The 22,180-nt window shown below is 37.7% G+C and overlaps 2 protein-coding genes across 2 annotated transcripts in view; both read left to right on the top strand.

Annotated features, from left to right (window-relative positions):
* LOC145453294 (uncharacterized) overlaps positions 1-7,547 on the top strand; it is a 51,915-nt gene extending 44,368 nt beyond the window's left edge. The window contains exons 25-28 of the mRNA XM_080331277.1: positions 1,801-2,028; positions 3,225-3,416; positions 6,118-6,225; positions 7,079-7,547. Of these exons, the coding sequence (XP_080187403.1) occupies positions 1,801-2,028; positions 3,225-3,416; positions 6,118-6,225; positions 7,079-7,330 (780 nt within the window). The 3' untranslated portion in view covers positions 7,331-7,547. The remainder of the gene's footprint in view (positions 1-1,800; positions 2,029-3,224; positions 3,417-6,117; positions 6,226-7,078) is intronic.
* A 30-nt stretch (positions 7,548-7,577) lies between these two features.
* Positions 7,578-21,468, top strand: LOC145453298 (adhesion G protein-coupled receptor B1-like). The gene is made up of 13 exons (XM_080331283.1): positions 7,578-7,874; positions 8,162-8,387; positions 8,565-8,748; positions 9,907-10,108; positions 11,863-12,001; positions 12,337-12,509; positions 12,946-13,124; positions 13,530-13,796; positions 15,972-16,175; positions 16,844-17,134; positions 18,208-18,453; positions 19,516-19,627; positions 20,284-21,468. Exons 1-13 carry the CDS (start codon positions 7,869-7,871, stop codon positions 20,437-20,439), a joined length of 2,385 nt encoding a protein of 794 aa, XP_080187409.1. The 5' UTR covers positions 7,578-7,868; the 3' UTR covers positions 20,440-21,468.
* The last annotated feature ends 712 nt before the right edge of the window (positions 21,469-22,180 follow it).

Genomic DNA, 22,180 nt, shown 5'->3' with positions numbered 1-22,180 from the left:
ATTCGGTTATAAATAACCGAAAACACAACACATAACATTAATGAAATATTCCAAGAGTGTAGAGGCGTTCCTTCTGGCGACAGAGAATCGGCTTTCGTAGCTTTATGATCGTAGATTCCAGGACCTTTAAATGAAACAGAGAACGGCCACGAGCAAGTATAGAAAATTGACTGTCATTGTAATGATCAGCACATTCTGGATGGGATAAGAGATGCTGTCCAATAGCCGAATTACAAGCAGTAACTTGATCATAATCACGCAGTGTGTCAACAGACTGCGATGAAGGAGTTGGAGAAACAATATTTATTCTAATTTGCCGTGGGACATGCTGGCGAATTCTTTGCTGCAAGCGCTGAGACGTGCGACCTACATACCGACTGTCACATCGGCACGTGTATTCATATATTATGTTGCTTTGATTTGTCGCAGGTAGCACATCCTTTTGCGTTGCAGGCATCAGAGATTTCGTCATGAAGATTATCTGAGGTTCTACTTGTGAAAAACAATGGCTCACTGACGATTTAATTTGTTTTTCAAACCTGTTGGACACTTTCCCAATCCAAGGAAGATGCAAATAAACAGGACATTTTCTAGGTCCAAACGGTTTAACTTTTCTGAAATCTTTGAGTTTACGATCTATGGTCATTTTAATGATATGATCAGGATAACCATTTGACTGAAAGATTGACCGAATGTTCTCCAATTCAGAATCAAGTTTGACTTTACTACAAATCATCAGAGCCCTGTGTACCAGAGTTCTTATCAAATTTACTTTACGTTTTACTGGACAGAAAGAATCCCACGAAATGTATTGCCCACTGAATGTAGGCTTACGGTAAACTGATGTAACAAAATTAGCACCCGTCTTTTCCACTACAACATCAAGGAATGCTAATGAATTATTGACCTCTTTTTCCATGGTGAATTTCAGTGATGGGTGAAGACCATTCAATTTGCTCAGAAACAAATCACACTGGGATTCATTTTCAAATATGGCGAAGGTGTCATCAACATATCTTTGATACATTAATGGTCGATCAATATCTTCGAATAACCGTTTTACGTAATACCCCACAAAAATGTTAGCCAGAATGGGACCAAGCGGCGATCCCATTGCAACACCATCGATCTGTGTATATATGGTGTTATTGAAACTAAATTCGACATCACAAGTGATCAATCGCATTAATTTAACAAAAGAAGACCTTGAGAATGGAGGAGATGGAAGGACACCACCATAGAGTTCATTGGCACAAATCTCTATAGTCTCTTGAACTGGCACGTTCGTGAATAAACTAGATATATCAAACGAACACATAGAGATTTCGGACTCATCGAGATCAACATTACGAATGGTATCAGCAAATGTGAACGAGTCACGAATGCAGTTACCACCATAGAACAAACTCACCGGCTCACTCCCGACTCAAGTACTCGATTTTGCCCTGTTCCACTCATGTCTCATGTCTCACTCATGTCTCCCGACTCAAGTACTCGATTTTGCCCTGTTCCACTCATGTCTACCTGTATTAGTTTCATTGATAAATTTTCACTTCTTAGCAGCAAGGAGGGCATAATTTTAATGCTCGCAAGAATAATCTCTAATTACTGGATTCGAATCATTATAATTAATTAATACTTGATTCAGATTAGAGTAGCCCTACCATTTCGTTTACCAATAAGTCGCCTGTTTTTCTATAATGCTGCCGTATTCCTTCTATGGAAGGTTTTTAGTGTTACTATCCGAGTCTCTTAATTAGCTACACTTGATTCGATCAATTGTTCTTACAACAATTACAGATTTCCATTGCCCTGGCTGAATCAGCAAATATTGCATTGAGGTATGAGTATGCGATCGCACCGCCTTATATAATCGAACATCTCAACCCCGCCACAAAATATTTGGTCAACGTCACGTCCGCACGAGGATTGGAAGTCTTTAAAGACGCGGCATCGATCCAATCGTGGACTTTAAGAGAGAATGGACAGTCATTGTTTACCTGGTCAAACTGGACCATCTCTTCGGAGGTATTGGAATACTTATGAATTTACCGATTTCAATATTCTCTCCGCCAGTATAGAGCCTGTATTCCCTATAGGCACCAAGAACGATGTCGGCTTACGACAGAAGTTTATTGCAGTAAAAGAGAACCCAACACCGCGACCAACCGTTATATAAAGTAATTATGTGATGACACCAATCAATCGCAATCAGCGGACAATCAATTAACAGGAGCCAACATTCGACTCCGTTTCAACACAACACAAAACAATATTGGCGCTCCTTTCAAGGAACTATATTAGTACATACCATGTTGCATGGGAATATTACCCTAAAACAGCGTTATGTAACCTTTACTAATCTGGCAAGCCTTCAGTGAAATCCAAATTTCTGCCTTGTCACATAAACAAAAATCTATCGTCACTATAGAATACTGGTACTAGTGTTCTACTCCACCTAACTGATTTTAATTTTAAAGTTATTCTGTGATTCAATGTTTTCAATTCGGGTCCTGTATATTTATTGGATGAAGTAATTATTTCCACCAAATCTCTCATAATTGTCATGTTAGGGTTTCAGTTCGATTGTTTCATTTGGTCGTATTTCATTGCTGGTATTGCTGACACACAGTACCCACAATGTTTCACAGAAACTTTGTTCTTTTGTAGACAATTTGTCTGAACTGGATGAAGTAAATTTCTTTTATGATGTTTATGAAATTCCAATTCTAACTACCGCAGGAGAGCTTTCAGACCAGTGAATATGTCTGAAAATAGAATTCATCGGAAATTATTTAAATAAAAAAACATTAACATGACTTATTCTACAAGTAGCACAGATGTTACTGCATATCGTTGAAGCCAGCAGCCTTATATTCTGTTTCTGTGTTATATTATCCTCAAAAACTAGTAGAGAATTAAAAAGAACATTGTATATCAACAATCATATCACCAAACATGACAACTGTTGATGTACAATCTTCTTTTCAATTCTCCACCAGTTGATGATGATGATTATATATTTAGAATCAGGATATAAGTCTGATATACAATGTTCTTTTGAAATCAATACTAATTGCTGGCGACTTAGCATGACAAGTGTCAGCCGAGAATATTCGGCTCAATTCCAATACAAATATATTATCCATTTATCTGAAGTAATACCCTACTTAACTGTAACTGCGCTAATTTACATCAACTTTTTACCATTGATGTGTCTGCAGTGTCCAAGTACTTGTGGAGAACATGGAATGATGTCATGGAAGAGGTACTGTCAGAATCCATTCATGGAGCAGGCTGCGTTTTGTGATTCGGAATCGAAGACAAGCGTAGCTGTTGAAATCGAGAATATTTTATGTGAAAATTCTCCTTGTCCGATTCACGGGTTCTGGTCTCCGTGGTCAGATTATTCGCAGGTAATTCTAAAAAAATCAAGTCTTTGCTCTCATTAGTATAGAATGTCAATGTGGCAATCAGAGTTGGATCAATTGTAATTTGTAATTGTAATGTAATGTAATTATTACATTTTTCAATGTAATTGTAATGTAATTGTAATTGAAGCATTTTTATTTTGTGTAATTGTAATTGTAATTTTAATTTGACAAAAATTTTGCTCAATTACAATTTCAATTACATTAAATTGCTATTGAGACCTGACAAGCACAACATAAAATAATTGACTAATAATGCATTCTCTTTAAATGTCGACAAGGAATTTGGTGGATTCATTCGCGGAAGCCCTAGACTGCGCCCTTGCGGGCGAAGTTTTTTTATTTTTACCGCTATGCTGGCCTCGGCTGCCATTGTATACAATTTTTAGATTACTAACCAACGGATGGATTCGCAACACGTGACTCACGCTTGAATACGCCGAGAAGCGAACTGCTGAGCCGGCTAAAAGCAGCAGAATTGATAGTCCCATAACTAACGATCCAAGCGTCGAAATTTGATATGTATGGTCCTAATCAAAAGCTAGTGTCGCACTGATTTTGCAATAAAAGTATATTTCCAGGCAATGGTACCATCCCAAAATAGTCGTAAAAGTCTGGGAATCGGCATTGTTCTGAACAATCGCTGGGAGTAATTGGTCATTGTTGTGGTCATGCTGCTGCAGCGCTCTCACTTTTCAGATCAGTCGGCCTTAAACGGCTATTTTGGAGCAGTTACATTGCCCTGACGAGATTTTATTTTGTATTTTCGGAATTAGTACATCAATAGCTTACGATAAAGACCAGATGCATCAAATTTGGGCGCATGGATCGCCAGCTCTAGGACTACAAAGTTTGCTGCTTTAAGCCGGCTCTGCAGTACGTTTTTAGGTGCATTCATCCGTGACTCACATCTGGCGCATCTATCCGTGGGTTGGCAATCTACAATACGAATTCAGATCACTGCTGCTGCATCGTTACGTCGTCTGGCTAACTAACCAGACCAATGGATATTATATAACGTCTTATCTGACAAAGCACGGCTTTGTTTTTACTCCTCATCCTAATTCCTACGTCCCTCGATAAAAATAATATTATTTCTTTAATTATATACTATATACGCAAATCCAACACGTGCATATATTATAATACTTTTTCAACGACATACTGCACCCTATCCTTAATCCTAACCCATAGGAAATTAGGTAAATAACATTTTACATTTCCAATTACGTGAGCCATAATTACCGAGCATACAAAACACGCTTATATTACGTCACAATGACATCTTACATAGCATACTATGTACGCACATAAACGTATTTATTACTACACAATCTGAACTAGACTTGAATTGTTGTTAAATACGACGCTACGGTTGTCAAGGAGCACGGTTGAATTTATGATTATTCAATTACATGTTCAACAGCAGCAATTGTAATTGTGATTGTAATGTAATTGAAGCATACAAGGAGTAATTGTAATTGTAATTTGATATTTTTAGCATGGAGTAATTGTAATTGTAATGTAATTGAAACATGCATGAAAGTAATTGTAATTGTAATTGTACTGAAATAATGTAATTGATGCAACTCTGGTGGCAATACTATGATGCCATTTCTGCATCAAATTAAAGCACGGGCTCCCAACCTGTGGTTCTCTGCCCTTTATGGGGCCATGAGCTATTTTCAGCGGGCCATGTAAAGACTCATCATTCCTAAGTCTAATCTACTAAAACAAAAGAGTTATAATAATATTTAATATACATACTAGTACAGAAATAGGCTACTTCATGATATTGAGTTTAGTTACTGTTATGCAAAATATAGCCAAAGCTTGATGAAATTATCATGTCACTGTTTTCAACAACGTTCAGTTGATGACATACGGCTAGCACTTTTCACCTTCAAACCAGCAATTAAGACATTGCAAGAGCACAAACAAGCTCAACTATCACATTAACTTAACATGTAGAACTAATTATTTACAAACTAATTAATGTAATATCGTGTTTATTGTGTGTTGTATTCATATCATTTTATCATTCTATATATCGGTTCATGTTGCCGTGATATTATGTTCCTGGGAGTAGAAGTATTGCTAACCAAAGTATTATAGGTTTAGCTGGCTGACTACTTAACCTGGAATCCTGTATCCTGGTGAGATCTTCTTAAGACGCAGATTTTACACAAGACATACGAATATATTTCAGACATTTTTGATACTAGTAGGTTTAGCAAGAGAGTCTACTGATTCTCTCGCATCAGGTTTTTATGCTAGAGACGAATTACTCTTAGGACAGGATGTCTCTCGGTTAACAGAGTAGGGAAATAATATACGAGATATACATTGCATGGTTGGACGATAACAGGGATCGCGTGCACCGTCTCTTCATTTGAAAAGGAAACTTAATTAGGTAAATTAAAGGGAAGAGTAACACAACCATTACACAACCATGAAACCACAACATCAATTTAGGGTGCCGAGTCCAATAAGAATACGGAAAGGGTCATACAGATCAGGTATCTCTAATGTATAGACCAGTGTTTTAAGTAGAATAAAGATTATTCATTTTTTTTCGAGAGGTTTAAAAATATAGGGGGGCTACTGACTTTCTAAAATGCACGAAATACGTATAAAAATGACTTGTACGCTGGTGCTAGGTTATGATAACCATCTGTTTTAACAGTGTGATATAACATGTGGAGGAGGTGGTTTACAGCACAGGAATAGGTCTTGCACAAATCCTGCACCCCAGCATGGTGGAAAGTATTGTAATGGCGGCGATGCATGGAAGGTATTTGTGACTGCGATAGATTACATTTGTCCTCGAGCCAGAGTGGGTGTAGAGTTGTTTGTGTTGCTATTAAATTAGAAATAGAATTGATTCCCAAAATATCTACTCGATTACAAGTAGAAAGACCTCAAAACTAGAGCACGACCGATGTCAGATTTTGTAAGCCCACAACAATAAATCTTATAACTGGCAAATTCTACCCGTTACATTTGGCCAATATTCAAAAGTTATTCCAAAACTTCAGAACATTTATTTGAGCAGGTATCAAATGCTAAGATTGCCGGAAGGGAGGTGTATAAAAAGATGACATTCACAAATTCATCAAGACTAGTCCATTGAATAATAGTTTCATATTGAATTGAACCTGAATATTTTAGGCTGACACTCGTTAAGGGAGTATCATCATCAGTAGTTAGTCGAGAATTGAAAAGAACATTGTATATTAGCAATTGTATCACCAAAAATGATATCACAGCATGAAAGTTTGATTAATCCATTCAAATAGATAGGTTAACCTCAATCGGCTATTAGATTATACAGAAACTTCTTTTGTACACATAACCTCGGAGTATATAATCTAAAAAGTTTACAATTTGCTTTTAAAGCCATCTGTTCGCCTCAAATATTCGATCTTTCATGCCTGCGTTGTCTGTTGAGTGTTTCTATACCGAGTTAGGTGTAAGTTCAATTGACCAATAAGCTTCTGGTGAACACTCCTATCACCCCTGACAAGGGTCAACCGAAAATATTTGATTATGTTATTCAGTTCTCAATTAGTGGGAATTAGCTTTATAGGATGACGAATTTCTCATACTTCAAATGCTATGGAATTTGACAAAATTTACCTGTGTAGTTGGAGTGGAGACAGTGTGGAAATACTGATTGCCCGATACATGGGGGCTGGTCCAGTTGGATGGAAGCCTTCAGTTGCAACACGACGTGTGGCGGTGGGAGTCAGAGAAGGTTCAGATATTGCTCAAACCCAGCACCACAGAACGGTGGCTCTGATTGTATTGGAGAGTCGCGGGATTTCATTGAGTGCAACACGGAACAGGCTTGTTTCTACACATTTTCTCTTCTTTTCATATGTTGCTGGTTGATATAGGTCCAAGTGTGTATCCTTCGTTTGATAATGACGGAAAACTGTATTTTAATTTTTATAACTGGCATGTTTACCAGCATTTATCAGCATATTTCACCTGTTCATCCCAGTCTCAATCTCATTTTCCGATGCGTAGTTATACATATGCAAAGTCTAATGTATCAATGATTTGTATCGGTTGATATATCTCTTGAAAAGTGTCATATATGTATTGATACCTCTTCACGTAGATGTCATATATAGTGTTAGAATGACTGCTCTAGAACATTTGTTGGTAACCTTTTTTAGAGTCGTGACCCATAAAGGTTTTGATTGTATTTTGTGGAAAAGCTATTGGCATGGTCGTATTGCACAACGCACATGTGTTGTCACTTCAACTAATATTCGCTTTTATTACATTTTGTAGTGTCCTGTCAGTGGGGAGTGGCAAGACTGGTCATCATGGAGCTCTTGTACCAATGTATGCGGAATCGCAAACAAGACTCGAACACGAGTTTGTCGAACGTCCGTTACGGGTCACAATTGCTCCAATTCTCGGTCAATGGAGGTACTGTTTTACCATTTTCCAAGTTTTAGTAAATGTGTGACACTGCGAATCTACTGCAAGTTGCCAATATATATTTTTGTACACATTGATTTGCTTTAATCAAGATACGAGTCCAAGTCGGGGAGCATGTTTGATTCACTTCCTTGTATACTCCAGTAAAATGGTAGCGAAATCCAGATACTCAAATCTTGTTGTCAATAGTCTTAATGCAAAACATTTTGCGGTAAAGGCCCTCAAGCTTAAAGGGCTGAGAACCACTGTTTTAAATCATTTGTTGTTATATTTAGGAAGTGGAGTTTCAGGACTGCATAGCAATCAACCCCTGTGAAGATGAATTCCACTGGGCACCGTGGAGTTTCTTTACCGAGTGTTCAACGACGTGTGGAACCGACACTTTGAGAAGAAGAACTCGCCAATGTGTTTGGAACGACAGTATCTACCAAAGCTCGAGGCCGTGCTTGAAGAAAGAAAGTCAAACGCTGCCTTGCGGAAAGAGGCCTTGTCCAATTGATGGTAGGATTCTAGCTAAGGACTCCTTCGATTATATGCGTTGAATTTATTCGCATATTAATTTACGCGTGAATAGATAAAGCCAGACTAGGCATTGCGAAACTGCAACTCTGCAACATTTGACTGAAACAATTTCAACTGGTCGACCATTTTAAAAATTTAATCCAATATGACATTCAGGATCTTGGAGCATGTGGAAATCCTGGAGCGCATGCTCGGTGAGCTGCGGAAAAGGAGAGCGAATCCGAGTGCGATTGTGCGAGAGTCCACGGCCTCAGTACGGAGGGATGGAATGCAATGGCTCGGAAACAGGATCTCAAAGCGAATGGCAGCATTGTGACCGTGGAACCTGCCCCAAACAAACGTACCTACCATAGTAGTCATTAGCTGTGTTGGTCAGCTAGACGATTTTCAGCTTTGTCAATTGGATTAGAGTGAGAATTATAGTTGCCCGGTTCATATCAAATCATAGTCCACACTTTGCTTGGATTAGAATTGATTACAGGCATTTCTTTCTAATTAGACTACTTATCTAGTTTATGATCTACAATTATCTACTTGTCGAAGTCTGGTCATTACCCTGCAATGTTGCGAAACCAACATCCAACGGCAGATCATCAAATTCTGGAGTTTCTGTTACTAGTGAGATATGACAGAGGCAAATGCAACTGTAAATGTACTTTTATTCATGAATGAATGACAAAATGACTCTCGTAACCGATTTTTTTTCCAAATCCAACTACTTCTTTGAGATGATTAGTGACTGAGCACCAGTACTTTTGTAGGAAAAAATGGTTGTTCTTTTCATTAATTAATATAAGAACCGTTTTGAAATGTGATCAAATGTGCCTACTTATTAAGTTATGCATGTCAGTGCTTCCCAACCAGTGGGTCACGTCTCGGAACAGTCGGTAAACGGACACGCTTAAGACAATGCGAAGTTATTGATGTTCAAAATTTAAGATTTCAAATCATAGTATTTACGGTGGGCAGATCTCTAATAAATAATTTAAGAATTTCTCTCCGTAAATTTTTCTCACATCCAAATTTTTGTACCCCAATAACTTAGCTTCTACCTGTTGGAATTAGAGTCAAATTTGATTTAAATCGACAACCAAAGAATTTCATGGGGTAACCAGTGTAATTTAGAAAAAAAATATATTCATTTTCATTAAATAAATCCAAAATTTTCTACTACAATAACTTCACTTCCACTGGTTGGAATTGAGCGATTTTATCAAGTAGCCAGTAAACTTTTTAAAAAAAGTTATTTTTTTACTATACATTGGTCCATTTCTCATTCTTTTTTCATTCATTTGATCATATCTTTGTGGTGGTTGTGGGTACCATGATACTTACATTTGGTAAGCCTGTTTAAAAGCTATTTGAACTTCTACTTAACGTATTCAATGAATATTTTGTCACCACCTCCCCTCATATGTGCAATATCATGCACACACTGTAGCACAGTCAACATAGCATCCATCATTTTCCAATTCTTTACATAGCTTTGCTTTTCCAGATATGTAAACTCCCCATCCCGTATGCGCCATTGCAATCCAGAAAAGACCAGTAGCGGCATCGAATGGCCGTGGGCATTTGCGGGTTCCAAGGTCAACCAGTCATGTCCTCCAGGCACATCCGGTAACGCATTTCGGACGTGCAGTCAAAAAGAAATATGGCAAGAAGAAGACCTTACAGGATGCGCTACCAACAATTTGATGGTACTACAAGTTATAATGATAAGTTTAGTTGAGTACTTTGGGTACTACAGATCGAGAATTAGGCTTCGAGTCTAGCCAAGCATTTGACTATATCTCATTATGACAAGTTCAAACACGTCGGCTTCTTTTTATGCGATCAAGAAAGTAATACCAGTTATTAGATCACACTGAAGATACTTTACCATTATTAGACTATACCCTTTTCATTTTACTTGTGGCAATGCTGTAAGTTTGCAAGTTCCGATAAACTTGGTGATACCTGTAAAAATCGGTCTATCATTGACTATTCGAAAAGATACATTTATCCAGTAACTATGTATTCTTGATATCGGAATGAAGGTTTGTGCTTTGTTCAACCGGAGCAAAATAACCCATTCTTGAATCTGATTATAAATGTCACGATTGCTTTGCTTCATACCATCGTCAAAAATCAAGATACACCGGTTCTTCATTTTGTTTGATACCAGACCAACCAGAAAACGTTTCTAATTGAAAGTAACAGCTCAATGTATTCACCAGATTGTGTGAAGAGGTCCAAAGTTTTGATGAAATTAGGTATATCCTTGCTAGGCACCATGTTTGCTGCAATAAATACCATGACTTGTGAATGAAAGTAACAACGCTTCAAATCAAAGATGTTACAACATCAAAATAGCCTGTCCTGATGTGCGCAATGGAGACTCATTTTGTGTAATCTGACTCGTATGGAGCAGAACTCTTAAAGGTAGGCAAACAGTACTTCTGTGACATACTCTCTTACTGGAGGCCAATTGAAAGTAACTTTCTGCATGCAATGTTCACGTCTATGACCAAACCTAAACCTATATCCAAATCCAAAAACGTCCATCTTCGACTAAAGTAAAGGTGTGCAATAGGGCTGTTCCGAACACCTTTTTTTTCAAAATCTTGCTTGTTAGGCGATTAAATTGTCAGGTTCCCCAAAAAAACGATGCAAGCCAAATTTGAATCGATTCCAACCAATAATCGCGAAAATTTTACAATTTGAAAATTTTTAATTTATTGAAAAATATTTAAAATAATTTTTCCAAATTTGACTGGCTAACCTGTGAAATTGATAGGTTTTCCACAAAAACGATGCAAAACAAATTTGACTCAATTCCAACCGGTAGAAGCGAAGTTATTGCAGTTGGAAATTTTGGATGTGATAAAATAGCATTGACGGAGGGTAATCCCAGAATTATCAACGAAAAACTCAAATAACTTCTCTTCCGTCGATTGGAATTGAGTAAAATTGGTTTTGCATCATTTTGTAGGCGACGTATCAATTTCGTGGGGTACCCAGTAAAATTTGAAATTTTTATTCCAATTGTTTTATATTTCAAAAATTTAAAACTGTAATAAAAGCTTCGCGATTGCCGGTTGGAACGGATTCAAATTTGGTGTACAAGCGAGATCTGAAAAAATATGTTTTTTTGTGAACAGCCCTAGTGTGCAATATGCTACCTGCAGCGTTAAATTGTGTGATTGTGTGACAAGCGAAATAGTTTTTTCGATATCATAACTAGTCACAAGACGATTGATAATACTTTCTCAGTTTGAAGTGAAAGGCTTAAGTTTTGAAATCCCTTGTTTAACACACAACTTTGGCAAGCGACACCACAAAAAGTAATTTAATATTACAACTCTTGAAGTCATTCAGTCAATTCCATCGAAACTTTCCTTTCAAATCTAAATTATGGATCCATCTCACCGTTTCATTTTGCCTCGTGTAAAGTGTTGAAACTGTTTTTCAGAGCATTGTGGATCTTGCGGAGAAGAAAGAAGCTGGCAGTGCCTCATTTCAGGAGATATCCAGCCAAATTTTACAAATACTCGAAAAGGATCAACATGGCGACCAGCTTGCGGTTTCTGGTGATATTTTGAAGGTCCACGGTAAGTCGCTTGATATGAATATCATGTCAGGATGCAATGATTTTAGTGTTTGAATTCGAATTGACTATCATAAAAAGATTTGAGAAGTCTGTTAGAGGTACAGAACTTGATCATCCTCAGTAGTCTTGTAATCAGACACCACCCCTGGCCTATAGCATGTAAATAATAGGCATGCACACTGGATTTGAGAATGGATACCATAAAAAGCGACAAAAATAAGTGCTGCATGTGTCGGTAGGCGAGCGGCGTTATGTCAGATTGTAGTCTGGTAATCTTGAGGGCTGACTAGTATTGATTCAGTGAAGAATTGCTTGTATTTCAATTTGATTCGCTAGATCTCATGACGAAACTGCTCAGTTGGAAGCCTGAAACGTTCTCCGACATATCTCGAGCGGACAAGCTGAAATATGTCGACACAATCACCACCACCACGGAAAAGATCACAAGTTTAAAGTATCGAGGAATTTGGATGAATCTTAACGGATCAGTAACGATTCAATTGATCAAGGTGCTAATGTAAATGACTCTACTTCAAAGTAAATATTGCAAACGGTTTTTACTTCATTCAGTGTAAGGAATAGGACGTTATATATATGTTTGTCCTTGATGTTTTTGCGACATATACACCGACTCATGATATACATACGATGAGTACATGATGTGGATATATCACGGTACAAGGAAGATATAGAAAGAGCGTTGTAAGGCTTTCTTAGTCTTGCAGCACCCCTCCCTGATATCCCGGGAATGCCGAGTGCTGAGTAACATTTATTATGGAATAGGAAAAGATAATAATATTGCTAAATTTCTTCTGATCAAGGTCTATTGCAAACTTGGATTTGGAATGAATTCAAGGGAATCCGGCGATTCTAATTATACAATGCACTTGATTATGTCTGTCATGATAGACCGACCACGAATAATTTGCGAATATATTATTGCAGAACTTCCTGACTTTGGTGGAATCGGCAAGTGAATACGGGCAAGATGTGATCGAAACCGACACTTCGGTGACATATAAAAACAATTTGAACCGCGATTTCAATTTGCTTCTGCGAACAATTCGCTCAAATCCTGACGTGTCGGAGGTCTACTATCCTTCGGAGGAAGATCGCGAATACGAGTACGTAATCATCAGATTCTCTTATATAGATTATAACCCCTGACTTGGGCATGCAATACTTTGTATGACTTGGTTCGAGTCATGAATTACGTCATTGCAAACTTGACAAAGACTACCCTTTGAAACTACTTAATTTAGTACTCTTCAGACTTCATTTTCTATTTCTACCCGTAGTGCTTTTCACGTGTCTTGGAAGTTATTACTTACACTTTCGCTTATGTTGGAATGACCAGCGTTTCTTTTATTTCTACCGGATCACCGAGTCTGACTGCTTCGACCAGTTCTGGTTCTGACCACGTTTACCTATTTGAACTTGAGTTGTAATTTGAAATACTGACTCACATGCTTATGTCTGGAATTGTGTCGAAAGGATTGCAGGAACGAAGGCCACTTTTATTCTCTCAGATTTGAAAAAAGCAGGATCACAGTGAACCTACACTCGAAATTCTCTAAGCTCGATCCTGGAACGGCCGTCGCAAAACTCATGTTTGTCAAGTACAACACCCTCTCGGATTTCGCTAGCGGTCTCGGCGATAAAATCACGACGCAGACCGGTAGAAGGTTCCAAGGCAGGACCTTGAACGGGGTTCTGATCGGTGCTATGGTGCGCTACAACGGAACCGATGACATACAGCTGGTGGAGAAAGTCAACGTCGAATTTATCCACGAGAGGTAGTGATAGTGGAAAATTTTGATTGCATGGCACAGCCTGAATCAAGTATTAATTCTAATGATTGGATGTGAGGGATGATTTTTCGAGTGCTGAAATAATACGCTCCTTGCCACTAGGACTTAATCTTTCGACAAGAATTGTAGTTTCGCTGTTAGTTTCCACCACACTGAAACTTCGATTGGTCGTATGGCGGCATACAAAACATGTTGTCACTAGGGCTGGGCAAAATCGAGTACCTGAGTGATTTGATTCTGTATCACGTATTACGCACTTCAAGTCGAGTATCACTCATTATGATGTGATAACAGAATGTACTTCCTCAAAATTCAAATATATATCTTTTTATGCCACCGCAAAAAACATAATTCATGTTATCAGTCACATTTAAGTTACCTTGGTATTTTTTCGGCCGTACCTATTTCATTGCACTTCTTGACAATGCTGTGGGATGATCATGACTTCGGAAATGTGTTATTTCCAGTAACGTTTGTGGCTTTGTGTTACATCCTCTTGAGGCTTCCTCAGTGTTCAAAACTATAATTCTCGTTGGTAAATTAGCTTTCAGCTGCGTGGAGCGTATAATTTCAGTTCTCGAAAATATCGTACTTTACTACTCTACGAATAAACGCTACACATTTCAACTTTCCAGGAGTAATCAATCATCAGCAACTAGTAGAGAAATTGAAAAGAACATTGTATATCAGCAACCGTATCACCAAATGTGACGTCACCAACAGCCCCTGAAGCTTGAATCAAAACAGGCAACTGGCGTGAATTCTGACATTCAATAGATTATTCGGCTGAGATAAAATTATTGATACGGCTGATTTCACAACCGTCGGCAGATGTTGCATCGTTCGTTCTTTCATTTATGTGCCTTGGAGTTGGCTTTGATTAAAATCCGTCAATCTGGTTTGTGTTAGCAGAAAGATTTTGTGTATCATCTAAAAATAGTTCATTGAGCTTAAACAATCTGTTCTTTGATTATTCGACTTTGCATGCCGGTGACGGCATATTTTGTGATACGATTGTTGAAATACAATGTTCTTTCCAATTATCCACTAGTTGGTGATGTTTACCCCTGACGAGTGTCAGCCGAAAGGGTTCGGGTTTCTTTCAATATCAATATATTATTCAATTGTATATTCAAGTTCTGTACTCCCATGAATCTCTTCGATTAGTACTGTAAATGTTTACTGATACTAGTTTGCAATAATAACAAATTTGAGATTTCTCATTATTGGGCGATTTTTTTTTCTGACATGTCAAAAAAGTCAAAATTGTAGCGTTAGGTCAAAAAATTTCAAAATTGTTTCTAAAGTGAAAATTTTTTTTGCAACCCGAATTTCGTTTTTATCGCAGATTTTGCACTGTCGGTGAACTTATCGTTTGACATTTTACAGCTTGTAGCCTACTTTATAGGCCTACCGTTGTAGACTGCCCATTGTCTGCTCATTGTGAATCATAAACATTCAAATGAGCTGCTATGGTGTTATCCTCAACGCAATATCCTAACTGAAGCAGAACTGTGTGGACATTGCATGGTTCTTATATCAAGAAGCGCATGATGAAAAATTGTGATGTGGACAACATTGTCAGAATGAAGCAACATGGTGCGTCACCAGCAGTGTACGCACAACTTCAGTGTTGTCAGCCAACAACTGCTGCTGTTAAACGTTCATTCTCCATTCTTGGCAAGCTATTTAGCTCGGACAGACACTTTCTACCCGAGAATGTATTATAGTATCTTTCGTTGCACTACAACAAATTTTGATAATTCCTACCGTAATACGTGATGTCACTACTGGAATTCTGCATAGGGCCGTTAAAATGAAGGTTTCACAAGTAAAAATTTCTCAGTTTTTGAGTTTTTTCAGGCCAAACTACTTCGAAAGGACAGACAGTTCCAGCCAGAAATGAAGATGAGTGGTACAATTCGAACATGATGTGAGAAAACACCTAATTTGCATAGTTTGGGTCATTATTTGGTCAAAATTAAGTTTGTGAAGGTACAAAAATGTCAAAATATTAATTTTTTAGATCAAAATCTTCCGTTTTTTAAGGTAAAAAATCGCCCTACTCATTATGGATGTTGCTGTCCGGATAACCTGCTTCCACTTGAATTGGAGAGTAAAATCCTGTCTTGACTTAATCGGCGTGTGACATGTTTACAGGAAAGCCAAGAACCCTCTTTGCGTATTCATTGACGAAAGAGAAGGTAACTGGCTTTACAACAAAGACGGATGTGAAGTCAACATCGCGTACTCAAACGAAAAGAAAACGGTCTGTGTTTGCGAACATCTCACGACATTTGCATTACTCACGCACGATCTTCACGGCCAAGAATGGCTGCTGGATACAAAGAAGCAAGAATTCATGTACGTTTTTCATACAGACATTGGTGGATTGAGTGTGCAATGTCATGGATGTACCGGTACCAGTTGGTACTTGGTTATGTGTATCAGCAGACGTGGTCAAAGCATTCAGCAGTTCAAGTAACATGGCTTTATACTCAATAACAAGAAGTATTGATTTTCAAAACATGTTAAAACTACTGATATGCAGTGAGTAGTTTCAAAGTAAATATAGTAGTCTGTCAGAAATGACTAATTTCGATTTTGTAGAAGATGTATCTTCACGACTAAAGATACTACAAATAAGTGAAATTTTCGAAAATATATCCGTTAAAGCTGATGGTCGTTTACTTTTTTCCTGGCAGTACCGAAGGTGTCCACCTTTTGCCCGGAAATCAACTGTGAAGGCGGGCAAAGTAAGATTTTCAAAACAGAAATCGGGCTGCAACCATGAACGTTTTACAGGGCACATTATACATTTAGATGATTAGACATTTACAGTGAATCTTCTATTTGAGTATCAACTGAGACTACATGAAGAGATCTGTTCAGCAATGAACGTACTGATCCGGCACCATTCCAGCTCATCATTAGGTCATAATAGTCTATACATGTCCTTAGTCATAATGTCGACTCTCAAAATGAATACCTTGCGTGAAATTAATAGTAATACCGTTTTTTTTTTCTTTCAGGGCATTTTACCTCGAGCTTTCATTGGGAGCGTTCATAAGTGCGATTGTTATTTTGGCACTGATACTTGCCCCGATGATTTCTTTGCAAGTTGAATCGAGTGTACCAGTCCACACGATGCTGAGCTATATTATCAAGCACCTGGTCATTGTGTTGGTCGTCACTTTCAGCGGAAGCGGTGCTACTTGTGCCGCATCGTCGGCTTTTTTGGGTTATAGCGTTGCAGCCATTTGCGCGGTTTCCTTCATTAACTCCCTGGATATTTTGTTGGACGTTTGGTATGGAAGAAAAAGGTATTTTGGATTTTTAATAGTTTTATATTTGTTGATATGAAAGTTGCTTTTCCAATTTCTTATACGTTCTCTACTGGTTGCTGACGATTACCCATGCTGAGTATCAGCCGAATATATTTGGGTTTATTTCAATATGAATAAAATATTCAATTTATGTTATTGAGGTTTGACGTGTGCACTGTGCATACTTGAACTGCTTTTATCTTTAGATCAGTGGTTCTGAACCTTTCATACTTGATATTAGCCCAAAATGTAGCTATGACAGATTTATGCAATTCCAAAGCAAATATTTGAAGCTTCAATTTGATGAGATTTTTGCTTCTCAATTTTTCATAATACACGTTGTGTGTGGTTCTATCAAAGTTTCTGAATTTCGAAGTCCTGTTAGATTCCTAACTTGATTTTGAATATTTGATTTCTTTTGAAAGAACTCAGACTTTGTTGTTTGCTAGCCCCTACAATACCGGCGAATGGCACTAAATTCTACTGTCAATATGTAGCCAATTTTGTCTAAAGAGTGTGCTTAGCTTCCGCATATAGCTGGTCTTAAACGAGTTATAGGCTACTTGTAACTTGTAAACTTGTAAACAGTTTGCTACAACACTTGTTGGTTTTGTACCAAAGTCCAAAGTGGACGGTGAACGACACAATGAGGAAAAATACTTTCCAAATTTCTAAATCAATTTAATGGTTAATGGACAGACGTCCAACAATTTTTCATTTGAGATATAAAAAGGCAATTTATTTCCTTGTGCCGAAAAGTAGGGTTTTAGGTAGTAATCAGCAGCATTTGTTATCCTTGAACGAGAGCCCTTGAATTCAGTACGGATTTGGTTTTTATTGGTGTTGTTTGTTGGCATTGAGTCTGAGTGGATATAGCGCATTTTGCGGTTTCCGTTTTGAAATGAAACGTTTTATACAATCCGAGTCAACAAATTTTGATTTATGACGTTGCCAGAAATAATTTACTTGCGACTTTTTCCTCATAACTATGCCTAAACCCTCCAATGTTTCGGATCAAATTACTGATTATGAAGTAACCATTGGAAATGCTAATTGTCTTTTTTCCACAGGTCTCAGCAAAGTTACACCGTCACTATTTGGGTGATACCTTTGATGCTTGTTGTTTACACCGCGGGCACATACCTCTTAGCATCTAATAAAGGAGCTGTTCCGACGTGTCAAGAAATGTATTCAGCGTTGGTCCTTACCCCTGCGATTTGTATCAGTGGAATGACGTTAGGTGCGGGAATTGCTATATACGCCTACGCTCTAAGAGTGTTTTCTGTGGCGTCGATGAAACCGTTAGCAGCAAACAGGTCGGTACTTTGTAAACGTCTTTGCTGACTGATATTGAAACTGTCAGCCTCTTTGCGACTTCTTAGTTCAAAATTTAGCTAAAAGCCTGTGAGACAAATTTGTTTCTTATGTTCTTCATGCATGAGTCTGTATTCCTTGGTTATAGACTTGTAAAATCCATCAATCTAGTTAGCTGACGGCCACACTTTCAGGACTGCTTGGGGTTGGTTCCATTTCCCTTACCAGATTTTAATTTATATTTCCGGAATCAGTGCGAAAATAGATTTCGATGACGATCAGTTATATTAACTTTTAGCACTCAGGTCGCAAGCGATAGCACTACCAATTATGGTGCTTTTAGATTGCGAAACACTGCTTGCCGATAATCCAATAGCATTGAGGACCGTATATATATACCCAGTGAGCAGCATTCGCGCAACGTACATTAATAGCCCATGACATAGTAGTTTCCAAATTTTGTAGAACCAAGTATCTGCATCCGAACATTCAATGACAATAAGATAGTGAATGATTTAAAGTATACTCGATACCGTAAAATTTTACATAAATCGAGACTTGACTTCGAAAATTCGTAAATGACTTGAATCGAGTCATAATTTGCAGTGACGTAGTCGCAGCGAGACTCAGACAACTAGATTTTCTCCAATTAGACGCATAACGGCGAAATGACGGTAATCTAATTTTTGAAATGTATCTTTGTTCTAATTTAATTATATTCCAATTACGGGTTTTGCTTGAAGTGCTACAGAACTATGTAGTGCTAAACGATCCGAGACATTTGCCTTTCTCACTGCTATTTGATATTGAACTGTACAATATTCAATTTCCAAGTTGAAGCGAATTCAGTAATTTTAATTCTAGTCAAATTTAGTAAACAACTATGTAGATTTAATTCTAATTCCACCCTAATTTGGAAAAAAGAAAATTTTCTAGTTGTGGTCACAGCACTGGTATACTGTGCAATTGTCTCAAAGTAATTTTGCTCTCCTACTTAGTTTACCCAATTCAATTTGCTGATATATATAAGATTAACATCCTGATGTTCTCTCAAATTCGTTCAGAATCGAAAGACGATTTTGGATGGCCGGATTTCTTCTCGTTCTTTGCCTAATCACGGCATTTCTTGCGTTCTTAAGCTTTGTTGGAATGACGACGCCTTCTCACCAAGTACAGGTATGAGAGAATAGGAGAGAAATGATCTTCGCATCCATATCTTTGTGGCAAATCGTCATAACCATTGCAATGATATGTTGAAAGTTAAATATAATGGCTGCTCTTCTCTTTAACATGCTGTGAGTTGATCATGATTGTCTTTTCCATCTAGGTTAGTAGGTTTCTACTCCATGTTTCGTATGATGCAATACGACCAACACAGGTTTCAAGGCTTTCACAGTTGAAAATACTATCAAAAATATAATTCACGTTGATCTTAGCGGCATGCAGCACATTATTTCAGTACCCGAAAACATCACATCTTCCTACTAAGCTCTAATTAGTAGAATTATTACTCAGTTGAAATTCGACTGCTCGAATTCAGCCGTAGCATTAATGATGATATATGATCAGGTTGGGTAATACCAATCTTTCAAGTTGAAGCCTTGGTTACGGCTGGTAACATTCAAGTCAAAATGATGTGAAATCGTTGTACTGCAGCAACTTTCGAACCATGTCACAGCCTAAATGCTCACAAAATATCTCCTTTTAAAGTGACCCATATCATGGATTATGTATCTGGCTTGAACAAACCGCTTAGTCATGAAGGCATTGACGTGCAATTCTACGTTTACCGATCAAATACTGTGGCTAGGATTTTTGATTATGTTTTACAGATCAGTTACGTGGTGACGAATTCCGTTGAAATATTTTATCTGGCGTTCATGCATCTCTGGATGAATCTCGAATTCCGTGCCTACTACTACAGTAAACTCGGAGCGAAGCCTGCCAAAGAGAAAGTCGTCGTGCAACCGCCGAAATATGTTCCTTAGACTGTTATTATAACGTATGCCATGTTGTATGCAGACTTGCACAAACTACTGGATTTTTAAAACGGGCTGTGCAATAGGGTTGTTCAAAAAAAACTTTTTTCTCCAAATCTCACTCACTTAATAACGAAATCGTCAGGTTGTCTAAGAAAACGATGCACACAAAATTTGACTCAATTCCAACCAGTAAAGGATAATCCGATAATTATCAACGAAAAATTCGAATAACTCCGCTTCTACAAGTCGGAAATGAGTCAAATTTGTTTTGCATCGTCTTTGAAGACAGTTCAACAATTTCATGGGGTTGACTGAAAAAAAAAAATTTCAATTTTTATTAATAAATTAAAAATTTCAATTCAAGATTGCACGGCCTTCACTGGTTAGAATTGAGTCAAATTTGGTGTGCATCGTTTTCTTAGACAACCTGACGATTTAGTTATGAAGCGAGTGAGATTTGGAGAAAAAAGTTTTTTTTGAACAACCCTACTGTGCAACTAGAACTACTCGCTTTTCAACACAACTACAATTAACGACATTTAAAACTAAAGCAACTAAATAGATTCAATTCCGAAATTGCAAATGAGCTCACATATATTGGAGATAAAATCGTCATTTCAAAATAACGGGTTTCGAGTTCGAAATTCAAGGGGTTTCGACTCCCCCAAAACCCATCACCCACAGTTAGTAGTGATGACTCTGAGCTAGCAATGGCTGCAAGAACATCACACAACAGATCATCGGTATTATAATTCATGCCAATCGACGACCCAATTTCCTAGCTGTTCTACAATTGAATTGTTTTTAATTATGCAACTAGAGCTAGTCCCCTTTTTGAAATCTGCAACTAGAACTACAAGTCAAAACAAAACAGTAATCAAATTGGTAGTTTGCACAAGTCTGGTTATATAGCATATCAAAACTACACTTTCCAATGTTTTACTGTTAGGTTGCACCATTGTAACACTTTTAGCTACTCGTGATTTACAGATTGTATTGTGGATTGTGATGAATATAAAGCATGATGCATATGAAGTGGCTTTACTCTTTGTATGAGGGCAGATGCTCTTTGACATATCATACGAATTAGTTCTCAATTTATGAACACACTTTCTTTCTACACAACGGATTGTGCAGCCTTTACAGGTTTAAATCAACACTAGTGTGCAACCTAAATGTGTGAATTTCGTAAGGTAAGCACGTATCTTATTATCAGAGGTGTTCAGTAACGAAGAACCTTTCAAGTCACTCAGGTAGGTTTTGGCTATTTGCTGATATTGAAAAAAAGATACGTTTTCATGGCACATTTCCAAAATTTCAAAGCATTTATTTAAACAGCTTTGCGGCGTTAGTTATGCTTAACCATGACATACACAAGAAATGCTGCAGCTGGACCGCTGTGAGCAGAGGTGATAATGAAGTATTACATTTTGAGTGTACTCGAGTAGGTTTTGTTTATTTGCGATACTCATGCAGTTATGACTTTGGACTACGGACATATCTACTTCTCGGCTTTTTAAGCTTTATAGGCCTAGAATACCCACTTTTGTACTTGGTTAGAAACACCTACTTCTTCTACTTGACTACAAACGATGACTACTTTGACCACATATGCATATTATGTGTTCGATTCCGTGTCGGAGGTTTATCTGGTCTCCCCCCACCCCTGTGTGAAGGAATGTTTCCCAGTAAAACGAAATCCCTTGAAATTCATACGATTGAATAATTAGCTTACTGCAGTTAATTT

Source organism: Botryllus schlosseri, chromosome 13 (assembly GCF_051294905.1).
Source record: "Botryllus schlosseri isolate E-star chromosome 13, Bs_hap1, whole genome shotgun sequence".
NCBI classification, from domain to species: Eukaryota; Metazoa; Chordata; class Ascidiacea; order Stolidobranchia; family Styelidae; genus Botryllus; species Botryllus schlosseri.
The sequence above is the reverse complement of the archived record's forward strand: the minus strand, read 5'-3'. Positions and strand labels throughout refer to the sequence as shown.

Bases quoted from the DNA above. Each gene is read 5' to 3' on its own strand.
- LOC145453298 (XM_080331283.1), top strand. The intron at 13,125-13,529 runs GTACGTAATCAT...TTATTCTCTCAG, and splicing joins GAGGAAGATCGCGAATACGA to ATTTGAAAAAAGCAGGATCA. The intron at 19,628-20,283 runs GTATGAGAGAAT...TATGTTTTACAG, and splicing joins CGCCTTCTCACCAAGTACAG to ATCAGTTACGTGGTGACGAA.